Source organism: Perognathus longimembris, chromosome 1 (assembly GCF_023159225.1).
Source record: "Perognathus longimembris pacificus isolate PPM17 chromosome 1, ASM2315922v1, whole genome shotgun sequence".
Lineage (NCBI taxonomy): Eukaryota > Metazoa > Chordata > Mammalia > Rodentia > Heteromyidae > Perognathus > Perognathus longimembris.
Genome location: NC_063161.1, coordinates 100,580,362 through 100,593,854, shown reverse-complemented (window position 1 = coordinate 100,593,854; position 13,493 = coordinate 100,580,362). Strand labels below are relative to the sequence as shown.

At 38.0% G+C, this 13,493-nt stretch overlaps 1 protein-coding gene across 1 annotated transcript in view; it reads left to right on the top strand.

Moving 5' to 3' along the window:
• The first annotated feature begins 2,357 nt into the window (after positions 1-2,357).
• Positions 2,358-13,493, top strand: part of Pum3 (pumilio RNA binding family member 3) — a 32,644-nt gene continuing 21,508 nt past the window's right edge. Inside the window, exons 1-7 of the mRNA XM_048340565.1 lie at positions 2,358-2,416; positions 6,197-6,288; positions 7,221-7,439; positions 7,922-8,057; positions 8,623-8,698; positions 12,576-12,669; positions 12,924-12,990. Coding sequence (XP_048196522.1) covers positions 6,204-6,288; positions 7,221-7,439; positions 7,922-8,057; positions 8,623-8,698; positions 12,576-12,669; positions 12,924-12,990 — 677 coding nt within the window. The 5' untranslated portion in view covers positions 2,358-2,416; positions 6,197-6,203. The remainder of the gene's footprint in view (positions 2,417-6,196; positions 6,289-7,220; positions 7,440-7,921; positions 8,058-8,622; positions 8,699-12,575; positions 12,670-12,923; positions 12,991-13,493) is intronic.

The following is a 13,493-nucleotide window of genomic DNA, read 5'->3' as shown; positions in this document are numbered from 1 at the left end:
TATAAGGGAGATTATGCGCCTATGTTCTCTGTGTTCTAGGCTTGTCTCGTTCAACATTATTTGTTCAAGATCTGACCATTTCCTTCCTGTTATCTTATAATTTCTAATCATGGTGTAGAATTCCATTATGTACAGGTATTGTGGCCAGCATTTTCTTGTCAAAGATTTTAAGATGTTTCATAGCCCCACTACATTATTTGCTCAATAAACACTGAGATGGGTCTCCAGCAATTCTGTTTCCATATTTTTGTGAGTTTTTACCAATAAGTTAATAGAGTGGAGAAAGCAGGTCAGAGGCAGCTATGTTGAGGCTCTGGGGACAAAAGTCAGTACTTCCCCTTTCTTTATAAAATGAGAAAACACTTGTTCCGAGACTGTCCTAATAATCATATATCGAGTCAGACAAGTACTTATAAAACATGTGCTGAGCAGCAGTGCCTGGAAAGGATAGCTTCTGTCCAGAAGTCACCTACAATCTAGTAGATTACCAGTCTCAAACCTAATGCCTCCAAAGCAAGAAACAGAGTGAACTGGAAGGCAGTGCCAATTTTTCAACTCTCCAGATAATGGAGTTGAATAGTTTCCAAAAAAGTATGTCTATATCCTAATCCCCAGAACACCACCAAAAAAGGTGACTTTGTTTGAGTAAAAGGCTTGTAGACTTTATAAGGCTAATTGCCTTGCAGTGAGATTCTCAATGACACTTTTTCTTACAACATACAGAAAGAGAAGTAACAGACAGAAAAGAAGACAGTTTGGAAAGCAGTCCTAGGCTGAGATTATGCAAACATGCATATACGACAGTTTGGAACCACAATACCTGGGAGACAAGAAATGTTTGGATAATGTTTTCACAAGATGTTTGCCCTAACTGGCTAACAACTTGATTTCAGATTTCTAGCTTCCACAACTATTAAAAGAATTAATTCTGTGAGCTGGGTGCTGGTATGTCATGCCTGTAATCCTAGTTACTCAATGGCTTAGATCTGAGGATCACAGTTCAAACCCAGTTTGGGCAGGAAAGTCTATGAGACTCTTATTTCTAGTTGATTACCAAAAAGCTGCAAGTAGAGCCATAGCTCAAGGGGTAGAGTGATAATCTTAGGCACAAAAGTTCAAGAACAGCAACAAGGCTTTAAGTTCAAGCCCCAGGACTGGCACAAGCAAACCACAACAAAAATAATAAGTTCTGCTGTTTGTTGTGTCCGTTTTGTCATCTGTAAAATGGGGTAATATCTGACCTGTATTTCCTGAAGTAGAAAACAGGATCCAGGAACTGGCATACATTAAGAATGACAAATGTCCACGTTCATTGCTGCTCTATTCACAATAGCCAAGTTACAGCAACAGTCTAGATGCAGTATGATAGATGAGTGGATCAAAAAAATGTAGTACTTATCTACACATAATGAAAATGTACACAGCCATTGGAAATACTAATATGTCATTTGCAGGTGAAATGGATAGACCTAGGGCAAAATTATGTTAAGGGATCCAAGCCACGCGCAGAGAGACAAACACCGTGTGCTTTCTCTCAAATATGAAAGCTAGATCTGACATGCACCGGAATAGGGTAAATTATACAGGATTCTTGGCATCCACACAGAGTGATAACAAAGGATATTCTTTTATTTATTTGTTGTCAAAGCGCTGTACAGAGGAGTGTGGAGAGGCACAGGTGGTAAAAACTGGGATTTATGTAACTGTAACCCCTCTGTATGTCACCTTTATAATAACAATAAGCAATTTAAAAATGATAACCGTGTACTGAGAATTTTTCACGACCATTCGTTGTGCTAAGCCCTTTGTATGTACGATCTATCTCTATTTTATTGATCAAGAAACCAAGCGTTAGAGAAACTTAGTAATTTTCCTAGAGCTACACAGCTAAAAATTAAAACGCAACAACAAAAACATCCCAGGATTGTAATTCAAACCGACTCTCAGGATAGGTCTTTCATCTCTCAAACGACACTGCAACGCAGATGTGCACGCTCTAAACCGGTCAGCTCTTTGAGTATCAGGTCAGACTACAGACAGAAGCAGCTTCGGCAACCACGTCAACCAGGTCTCTCCGCCAGCCTCCCGCGAGAAATCTTATTCTTCTCCCCGCACGGAAACTAATGGGTGAATATACGTCACTTTCAGGCGCCGCCAACGCGTTCCTCCGCTAGGGGGATCCTCTCAGCGGCCAAAAATCAAGAAAGCGGTGCCTATCTTAAGCCGTAGACGGCCGTGTTACCTGCGGACCAATAGAAACACGTTTTCCATAAGTCCCGCCCCTTGACCCTCCCGCTCCAAGGCAGAAGAAGGCTAAAAGCGGATATGGGGCGGAGCTAAGCATCGAGGCAGAAGAGGAAGCGGAAGCGGCAGTCTGGAATCGACTTCCTGCGTCGGCGCCCGCCCCACGTGTGCGGTGAGTGGTGCGGTGCGGTGCGGGTGGGGCTGGCGGGTTTTGGAGTTGCTCGCCCCGGGTGCTCCGCCGGCGTTAGGAGTCGGAGAAGCGGGGCGGATGTTTCTCGGGTTTTCCGTTCTTCTGCCGGTCAAGCAGCGTTCTAAGGGCGCATTGTAGGCCAGGAGTGGGAAGAGGGTAGGTTGGGGAAACTTGGCCAGCGGCAGGCCCGCGATCCCTTTTCCTACCACGTTGCCCCGAGTGCTTGGACTGCAACCAGCCGCAGAATTCGGACACTTTCAGTACCAGTCAGCTCAGTACCCTCACGCTTCCAGCCATACGATCTGTGGTGAGGTTACAGCCTGACACGGTTGTAAAGCACTGGGAAACACTGAGATGGTTAGATCAGAGAATCTGAAGAAATGATCCATAAGCCAAATCCTGATGCAGGACTAGAGGCGATCTGGAAGGGCCAAAGCCCAAGAAAGAGGACTTTGAGCAGAGGCAGTAAGGGGCTGTGTCACTTGGGCGGTAGTTAGTTCAGTGGGTGGAACAAGTTAAAATTAGAGGTTAGGGTGGAATGCTTTTTTGGTGTGCTTTGGTGATTTTAGTATGGGCTTTCTTGATTTATATTCAATGAGAAGCATTGCTGTTTACATTCTCATGCATAGAAACCAATGGTGGTTTACAAATAAAAGGTGACAGACCCGGATTCTCTTTAGAAATAGCACTTCATTTGGAAGTTCAGTAAATAAGTCTTGATAATGGTTTGCATGAGAGGAGTGGTAGTAGAGGTACAAATTGGAGAGTTAGAAATTATTTTCATGAGAACTCAAATAACTGATAGGTTGAGGGGAAATTGTCAAGAATAAGTCTTAAGGTTCTTGCAGTGTAGTGTAGTAGGTTATGTGCCTTTAGCTGAGATGTGAAAGAATAGGGCAGAAAAGTACAGGTAAAATATAGGGAATTATGGCTTGGACATGTGCCTGCTAGACACATAATGAGGCAGCAGGTAGACATTCCCAGATACAAGATGCAGAGCTTAATTTCCCTCCCATTTTGGGGTAGATTTAATTAATGCCTTGTTTCCAGTAGAGTATAGAAAGGAAATAATAGTAATTCGACTGATGAGCACTACTTTGACAAGTAGGTTGGAGGCATAGCTCAGATGGTAGAGTACCAGCCAATAAGTGAAAGTGTCACATACCCACCTCTAGTCCTGCTCTTGACTCTCAGACCAAAAAAAAAGATAGTGGTAGTTAATATTACTGTTAGTCATACCAATGTCATGTGCCTCTTGATGCTATGAGAAGAGTACCTTTTTGTGGTATTTTTCAACAAAAAACAAAGTCTAGTGAAAAACATTTCTTCCAATGAAGCATACTCTGCAAAATACAAAGGACACATGGTGGCTAAATTGAGTGTATCCTGAAACAGAAATACAAAAATATCCAAATAAAGCCTGTAACATAATAGTACTATGATAATAGTAATTTCTTAGTTTTGAAAGTTAAATTATGAAAGTTGTTCATATTAGGGGAAGCTGATAAAGGGTATAGAGAACTCATCTGTGAAACAGAAAACATGTACATGAATTGATTGCTAAAAAACTACATGTATATAAGAGCTAAGAAATGGCAAGTATAATTATGATTCCTATAGCGAGGTAATAAAGTAACTCTGTAGTTCTAAATTCCCTAAGGAAACTCAGCAATTTCGGCACCCTCCATTTTTCAGTTTAGATTGAAACAGCTTTTTTCAGTGTGTTCCCTGGAAATGATCCTGGTTCAACTAGGTTGGCAAAATTAAAAAAAAAAAAAAAAAAGGCTTTTGCTTGGCATGGGTAGCTTTAAGGAATCTAAAAATTCTTTTGCAGGTTATTGCCATTTAGCTGTTCCCTCAGCTACATTTCAACCCAAACCCTTCCTTTTTCAAAGTGTATCTCAAGATACCTATCCATCTTCTAAGAAATTAAGTCTAGAAAATTCTGATACACTAATGAAGTACTATCTAGAAATACCTGCCACTTACTCTTTAGGATCAACTTTGGAAATTGAACTAACATACAACTTTGAAAAGTAAAGGAATTAGCCCAATGACTTTTTTGCCCTTGATCCATACTGCAGCTTACAGAGGTCTGGTTTTGTGAAGGTTTGGTTCTCTGTTGCTTGTCCACTGGCACCATGAAGTCTGTTGTCTATAAGTGACCTGTTGGGCAAATACTTCTTACTTCAAAGTTATTTGCTGTTATGACAAGGACATCTGTACTTCCATGTTCATTGCTGTACTATTCACAATAGCCAAGAAATGGAAACAACCCAGATGTCCCACTACAGATGAGTGGATTTAAAAAAATGTGGTATAACCTCTCTCTAATTCAGTTTGATAATAAAAAATATATATATATATAAAGAAAGTCATATGTCTTCAGTACATAAAAAGTTTGAACAATGGCTCTAAATAAATAAATAAATGTATAAAAAATGTGGTACCTGTATATAATGGAATTCTTCATAGCTATTAGAAATGATAAAATAATGGCATTCACAAGGAAATGGACAAGACTAGAACAAATGCTGAGTGAGACAAGCCAAGAACAGAGAGACAAGTGGCGCATGGTCTCCCTGATGTGTGCGTGTTAGAATTAAATAAAGAGATATGACAAAGAAAACAGGACTCAAGATACCAATTCACAGTGAGACCAAAAAAGGTCATTCTTAGGAGAAAGGCACCAGAAAGTAAAACCCAAACACAACTTTGTTATGTACCTAAAATAATATCGACTGAAAAGAACTCCAAAGATAAGGAAGCAAAAGACCTCTTTACCTCACACATAGTGTATACACGTGCGAATCAGAGGGAAGCTGGGAGGAGGGCACAGAATGAGTGGAAAGTGGGTGAAAAAAATACTGTAGAGGTGGCCCAACACCTGCAATGGGTATTGATGAGAGCAAACTAAGCAACTCAAGGGCAGTGGAGGGAGAGAAATGAGAGAAAAAGAGGGATCAGATTACACTAAGCAAAAGGAAAGAATGTACCTGTCACCTGACCTGGAAGGAATTGTTTTACGGTTAATATTCACAGAGTTTATAAGCATTGTAGACTAGAATGATGATGTCTATAATTGGGAAGGTTAAAAAAATGATAAGAAAGGGGGAAGTTGGGGGAAGAAAAGAGAGAAAAATGAGGAAGGGATAGTAAGTATGACAAGAAAGTATTCACTACCTTAAGTATGTAACTATAACCCCCTGTATATCATCCTAACAATTTTTTTTTAAAAAGTGATTTGCTGTGAAGTTTACTATAAGTTGCTTGACCACCTCTGAAATTATTACAAATTGAACAGTAACTTTTTTTAAAGAAACTTTGGGATATATAAGGATCTTTCTGTTAACCCTTTATTAAATTGTATTATGTGCTAAGTACAGCCTATTATTTGTCCCTGGATTTTAGAGTAGAAACTTAGAAGACAAATGGCAATATTGTCAGGTTCTCATCACTAAGTCTTACAGGTTACAAAATGTGGACACTGAGACTAAATGACAGTCTGGTTTTTAGTATGGTTGCTGAAGTGCCTTTTCTAGATACATCACACAGTAGCCAGGGTACATGTATGTTCTATGTTATTGTGTTATGCCTTTTTCATCCTCCATTTTAAATACATCTTAGAAACTAGTCAATGATTACTACACTTGTGTAGTTTATATGCTGAAACTGGATACTTGATGCTGAATATAAATTCAACACTATGATCTTAATTGAGGAGCAAATAAATTATTTGTGGTTTTGGTGTTTGTTTTCCAGAATTGCTATGATGGAGATCAAAGGGAAAAATAAATTCAAAGGAAAGACTACAAAGGCATCGCAAGAAAAAAACAGATTTCATAAAAACAGTGGTAAAATTGTCATTTCATTATAACTGGGATGGAGGGGTATGTAGATTCCAATCTGTATTCCAGGACTCAAACTAGGATCAAAAATAGGGAGAACTCATTATTGATTCTGAGTTAACAAGGATTTCAGCGAAATTATCAGAATAATAGAGGATTGCTCTGCTTTATAAAAGAATTCCCTCTCAGCCACTGAGGTTGTTTCATTTCCTTCACACCTGCTCATTGCACATTATATCCCAACATTTGGTAAACTAAGGAAACATGTACTTTTAGCTTTAGGATTTCAAGTGGTCATACCTTTATAATTCCATCAGGTGTCAGTATTGTAAGTAGAGAAGTTATAGGTTGCATATATAGCAAAATGTCTCCTAAGTAGTGTTTATTCTTTCCCTTGTTATAGTCTCAGAAATAGATGTCTTGTCTCATTTCTTAGTTATTTCATTTGTAAGCTTTGCTACCAAAACTGTTTAATATTTTATTATAGACTTAAACCCCCATTCTGTTATTAGACCATTGAACATTGTATATAAAGACTAATGATGTATCATTAAAGACATATAAAGCTATGCAAGCAATGTATCATATCTACTGTATGCTCAGAAACTACAGAAATACACCAAACCAACAGCAGTGGTTATTTAACAGTGGTTAATTGTAGTTTTTATTAGATGTCTTTCTACTTTCTAAGCTTTGTATCTTAAATCGATGTTAAAACTTGATAATCAGAAAAAGGGTTTTATTGTTTGAGTTTGATTATTTTAATACTGTGTTTAAAACTGAACGCTGTATATCTGAGAGGAGAGATTTCATCCTACTAAACCTATATATAATTCTGTGTAATAAATATAACTCAGTACTTGAAGGAGATCTAGGCCCAGGATCATTAATTCAATAAAGTAGTAGTTACTTATTGTTATCATCATCATCATCATCAGGTTCTAGCTCTTCAAAGAAATTTCCAAGGAAGGCTGGCAAAGAAGATGGAACTAAAATTACACCTAAGAACTTTGAGAAAAGTGCCACAAAACCTGGCAAAAAGGGTATCAAGCAATTCAAGAATAAACAGCAGGGGGACAAAGGACCAAAGAACAAATTGCAGCAAGCAGATAAACTCAACAGGAAGAGAAAATTCCAGCCAGACAGTAAAAGTGATGGTAAGCACTGCTCCCTGGTGTCGTCTTTGCAGAGGCCTTTATGTGTCAAGTAGTGTCTGAACCTTTGTGTGCAGGATCTCTGGGCATAGCTTTTTGGGGCAAGGAAGGAAAGGCAGATAGGCTTAAGTAAACAATAATATCTTCTCAGCACTTGGGATGAAGAGGCAAGAGTACTTACTGTGGTGCAATCCTGTGCTATACAAGGTCTTTCCTCTAACACCACCCCCCTACACACATACCCCGCCACCAAAAAAAAAAAAAAGCTGCTAAATGAACAATTGGATGTTTTTAGCCAAATTTAAAATGTGCAGACTATTCAAAAACTTTATATAAAGTTTAAATTTATAGAAAATGGTATTTTCCTCTTGTTTCCACAGTGAGTAGAAGCTAATCCTGATTAGTTATCCTTTGTACTTAATTCATAGTCCTGTATGCCACTCAGAATGTTAAATCTATTTGAGAACAATTTCTATAATGTTTAGAATCTGCAGCCAAGAAACCCAAATGGGATGACTTCAAAAAGAAGAAGAAAGAACTGAAGCAGAGCAGACAGCTTAGTGACAAAACCAATTACGATGTTGTCGTTCGGGCAAAGCAGATTTGGGAAATCTTAAGAAGGTAATGCCACTTATTACCACCCTTATGGTCTTTGGAGGTGATAGAAAGTAGCAATGTGCCCCCTGTTAAGTAGAAATATAGGCTAAAATAAAGACATAGCACTTGAGTTCTTTGGGGGAAATACCCAGAATCCTCTGGTAGAGGCAGTAGTGTTTAGATACCTGACTATTGCAGAAATATGTGGGATCATTAGGAGAGTTTCAGGATATCAAAATGGATTTAATATTTCCTGAGCAATTTCTGAGAAAAGGAAGGGCATTTTATCAGCTAGGTTCTGCGTTGCTTAAGTATTTGCTATCTTAGACTTGCTTTCATTATTTTTTCTTTTTCTGAAATTCTGACTGTTAAGAGTTAGATTGATGCATAAGATTATACCTTGTGAGATGAGTTTCTCCCTCTGAGAAAATTACTTTTGTCTGGCTGCTCTGGAATAGCAATTTTAATGTCAGAGGTTTGCTGGTTTTGAAAAGGAAATCCATGCTGAACTGATGAGCACATATTGGTATAGTGCTTAGTTTCATATGTTTAAAATAACTTCTTGCACCGTGTTTCTTCTCATTTGTAGAAAAGATTGTGACAAAGAAAAAAGAGTGAAGTTGATGAGTGACTTGCAGAAGTTGATTCAAGGGAAAATTAAAACTGTAAGTAGAGTGAACTCATTGTTTTACTTTGAAATCATAGAAATTTCCTGGCTGTTAGGAAAAGGCGATTGTGACTTGAGAACTTGTGGTTTCCAGTGGTTTTGTCTAGAACTTTCAAATACCTTTCATAACTCACTATACAAGAATTGAATACAGATAACATATGCTTTGTCTGACATACCTAGGACCAGGAGAGTTTTGGACTTTTTATTTTTTGTTTACATTTTGTAGTGTGTGTGTGTGTGTGTGTGTGTGTGTGTGTGTGTGTGTGTGTGTGAGAGAGAGAGAGAGAGAGAGAGAGAGAGAGAGAGAGATCTTAGAGATGGACTCCACTGGAAACATAAAATCCATTTGAGTTTCATAGGTACTGTATACACATTGCCTGAAGATTATTTGTATCCTATTTAGGAGTACCTTTGTTTTGACTACAGCCTAGTGTCACATGAATTCAGGTATAAAATTTCCACCTGTGCCATCATGTTGGTGCTCTGTCTTTCCAGTTCTGCATTTCAGATTGTACTTAGGGGCCCTTGCTGCTAGAGTATTAAAGACTCAAGCTGGCTGTGACATTTTAAAATAATTCATACCAAACAAGTCTTAAAGTTATGTTGAGAAATTTATTTTTTATTAGTCTAGTAATATTTGAATGTCTTGCTTCAAGACCATATAGTTTAATTTGTTCTAAATTGCCACCTATGCATTCTAGATACAGAAATGCTACTGCTTTGGTTTCTTCCTTACTTTTGTAAACAGGCTGTCAACTCTTTACACTATTCAATTTAAGAATTTTAGTTTTCCATATGAGGAAATGTTCAACATCCCTGGCAGTAAAGGAAATGCAAATACCCTGAAATACCACCTTACCCCAGTTAGAATGGCCTATACTCTGAACTCAGGCAAAAACAAATGCTAAAGGGGATGCAGAGAAAGAGGAACCCTTCTGCAGTGCTGGTGTGATTGTAAACTAGTACAATCACTCTGGAGAACAGTATGGAGGTTCCTCAAAAAACTTAGCATAGACATGCCCTATAACCCAGCAGTACCACTTCTAGGCATCTATCCTGAACAACAGGATCCAGGATATCACAGGGACACCTGCACATCCATGTTTATCACTGCACAGTTCATAGTAGCCAAGATATGGAAACCCAGATGCCCCACTACAGATGAATGAATCAAAAGAATGTGGTACCCGTATGTATGTAATTTCTACATAGAGATTAAATATGATAAAATAATGGCATTCGCAGGGAAATGGACAGGTCTTAAACAAATAATGTTGAGCAAGACAAGCCTAGAACATAGAGAACAAAGGTGCATGGTCTCCCTGATATATGGATGTTAGAAATAAAAAACAAAAAGACACGACAAAGCAGGACCCAAGGCACCAATTCATAGGGAGACCAAAGAAAAAGGGAGTGGGGTGCTGCCTTGGGAGAAAGGCAGCCAAAAGTGAAACACAAACTCTAAATTATATGTACATAAATTCATATGTAAATAATTTAATACCCAGGCTGTAAAGAACCCCAAAGATAAAAAGGCAAAATACTTCTTTGTAGTCAATCTTAGAGAAACTAAAGGACCCTATACCCTTTTCCTCACACAAGATGTATACAGGTGCACATCTGAAAGAAGCTGGAAGAAGGACACAATGAATGGAAAATAGGGGACAAATACAGTAGAAAGGGCCCAGTAGCTGCAACGTGCACTGAGGAAAACAAACCAAGTAGCTCAAGGGCAGCAGGGAGGGGTGAAAACTAGAGAAAAAGAAGGAACAGATTACATGAAACAAAAGAAGAGATGCATATGTATTTATCGCCTGATCTGGAAGGAGTTGTTTTATACTTACTAATCATGGAGGACATAAGCATTGTAGACTAGAGTGACAATGGACATTAAGGATAAGATCTCTGTTTATTTTATTTTATATTTTGGTTTTTGAAAAATGATTAAGAAAGCAAGGGGTGGGGGAGGGGCTGGGGGAGGAGAGGGAAGGAGGGAGAAAAATGAGGAAGGGGATAACAGGTATTTGGAAATGTATATGTATTCACTACCTTAATCATGTAACTGTAACTCCTCTGTACATAATCCTGACAATTAAAAAAATGAAGAATTTTAGTTTTCATTGTTTCTGCACATTTCTGTTTTGTAGTAAGCTTCCATTGTGTATTTGGATAAGTATGTGGTGACAAGTTACTTGTAAAGCAACAACTCCAATAGTTATACTGTTGTACTACAGCAAGTCACTGACTCTTTCTTATAAATTTAGTAAGATCTTTATAGAATACAACATTTCCCACAGCTCTAGCAGTAGTCTGGTATGCTCAGGTTGTAAATAGTTTACAGTTGGGCTGGGTGGAGTAGCTCAAGTGGCAGAACACATCTGAGTTCAAACCCTAGGACCACCAAAAGAAGAAACGAATTTCACACTTAGGATCATTTGTCAGGTACGCTTAAGTCATTGTGGTATGACTGTAGATGTGAAGTTAGTTTGAGGCTCGAGTTCTGACCACTTGGGTTTTTGTTGGTGGTGGTGGTGGTTTGTTTGTTTTGGACAGTAAGTATTGGTCAGATTTTGCTGTGGAGGCATTGTGCAGTGCAGATCCTGTCTCACTTAATTTCTGTCTTACTGTACATTTAATATATGGGGCTGATAGTAGTTAACTTTCTTCCTCAGGGTACAGTGTGACAACTTTCCTATCTTCTAATATCTTACGTCTAGTCTCTCATTCTTACTTGGAGGTCTAAATAAGAAAAGTATCTTTAAAGCAAGCTTATTAGCCATATAGTGGATAATCCATATTGTAAATCAACATAAACAGCTTTGATTTTTAAACAAGTTAATGAAAGCTGGGCACTAGTGTCTTATGCCTGTAATCTTAGCTACTCAGGCGGCTGAGATCGAGGATTGTGGTTCAAAGCCAGGCTGGTCAGGAAAGTTCTTGAGACTCTTACCTCCAATTAACCACCAGAAAAGTGGAGTGGTGACTCAAGTGGTAGAGTGCTAGCCCTGAGCAAAAGAGCTCAGGGACAGCATCCAGGCCTTGGGTTCAAGTCCCATGACCAACCACCACCAACAACAACAACAAAAATTAACCAAAGATTTCTATACAAATCTCCCTTTAAGAAATTCCGAAATCTAGGACTTTGATGGTGACTTATTTTCGCCTTTTGATATAAAAAATTTAATTAAAAAGTTTGGAAGCCAAAATAAGAAAACAAATACTTTTGAAGATGCCTGCTACTGTTGCTTTATAAAAACTGTGATGTGACTGGTGATTTGTGAGGGGTGCTGTAGACTATTAATCACTGGATCCTTCGTTTTGGAGGACCAGATGTAGCTGGCATATATGTATAGGGATTACAGTGAAAGCATGAGAAATAAATACTATATGTGTTTATGATTATTTATGTGGCAAGACTTCAAGATTGTTCAACTTCTATCTGTATATATTTGTATATCTTTGGTTAGCATAGCCATTGTTTGATCACTTTGGTGGAAAACCTAGGTAATAGACTCTTAAAACTAGAATTTTCCTTTTAAAGAAGACAACTTCCAGACAAAGAACTAAGGTCCATATAATCCTGAGATGGTGTGGTAGTTTTCACTATGATGATAGGAATATTGCAGAATGATCTATCCCTGCCTCCACAGCATTACCAATTATACCTATCACATGTGATAGGCAGAACCAACTAAATTATATTCTACATAATTAAACACATATTTCTACTCTTGGACAATGTAGATACAATTTTACCCACAATGGGCTATTTCCCTTATAACAACGAGTTTTCAAGGAAGTAGCAAAAAAAGAAGAAAGAAATGACTCCTTGGAAAGATGCAATCTAAAAGCTCAAACTGTGTCTCCTACAGATTGCATTTGCACATGATTCAACGCGTGTGATTCAGTGTTACATTCAATATGGAAATGAAGAGCAGAGAAAACAGGCTTTTGAAGAACTGCGAGGTATTTATTATATATTGAAGATAGTTGTCAGTTGTCTTTAGTCACTTGTTTTTCCTGGGATACCCAAGTGTCCTAAAAAATAATCTTATGGCAATGTCTTCTGCAAGACCACTTTTAAAAAAGTATTGGTTCTTCCTGGGAAAAACAGGTAGAGATACTTGTGTTTCCAGAATGGTGCATTTATTTAGTTCCTTTGTCTCTGAACATATGAAATGGGGTTGTCAAATGGTTGTAATGCCCTTTTTTTTCTCCAGATGATTTGGTTGAATTAAGCAAAGCCAAATATTCCAGAAATATTGTCAAGAAATTTCTCATGTATGGGTAAGTTGCTATTTATTAGAATATACTTAAAAAACAATCTGTGGACTCCAGCTGTGGTTGAGTTACTTGAAAAGGCTGGTCAGGCTGGGGTGTAACTCAGTGGAAAAGCACTTGCCTAACATGCACAAGGTCCTGAGTTCAGTTCCTAGTACCATTAAAATTCACTGTTAAAGAAGTTCATGGTCATAGAGAGATGCTTATTTTTATTTCTAGAGCATATTACCTTGTAGCTGTTATTGAAATTAATATAAAATTATGGTATGACTTCACCATTGTTAAGGACCTATTTTTACATCTCAAAGTTCTAGAAGAGTGATGGAGTAATCACATAATTAGTTACCACTGTTTAGAGGATAGAGACTTAGGAACAGATGAATAGAGTGGGGTAAGATCTTTGGGTTAAGAAATATGAAGATGGAAGAATTTCTTAAATTAGGTGGAATTGGTACTTGTCTTGAGGGTAACAACAACAACAAAAATGTGACATATAGTTGACAGAATAT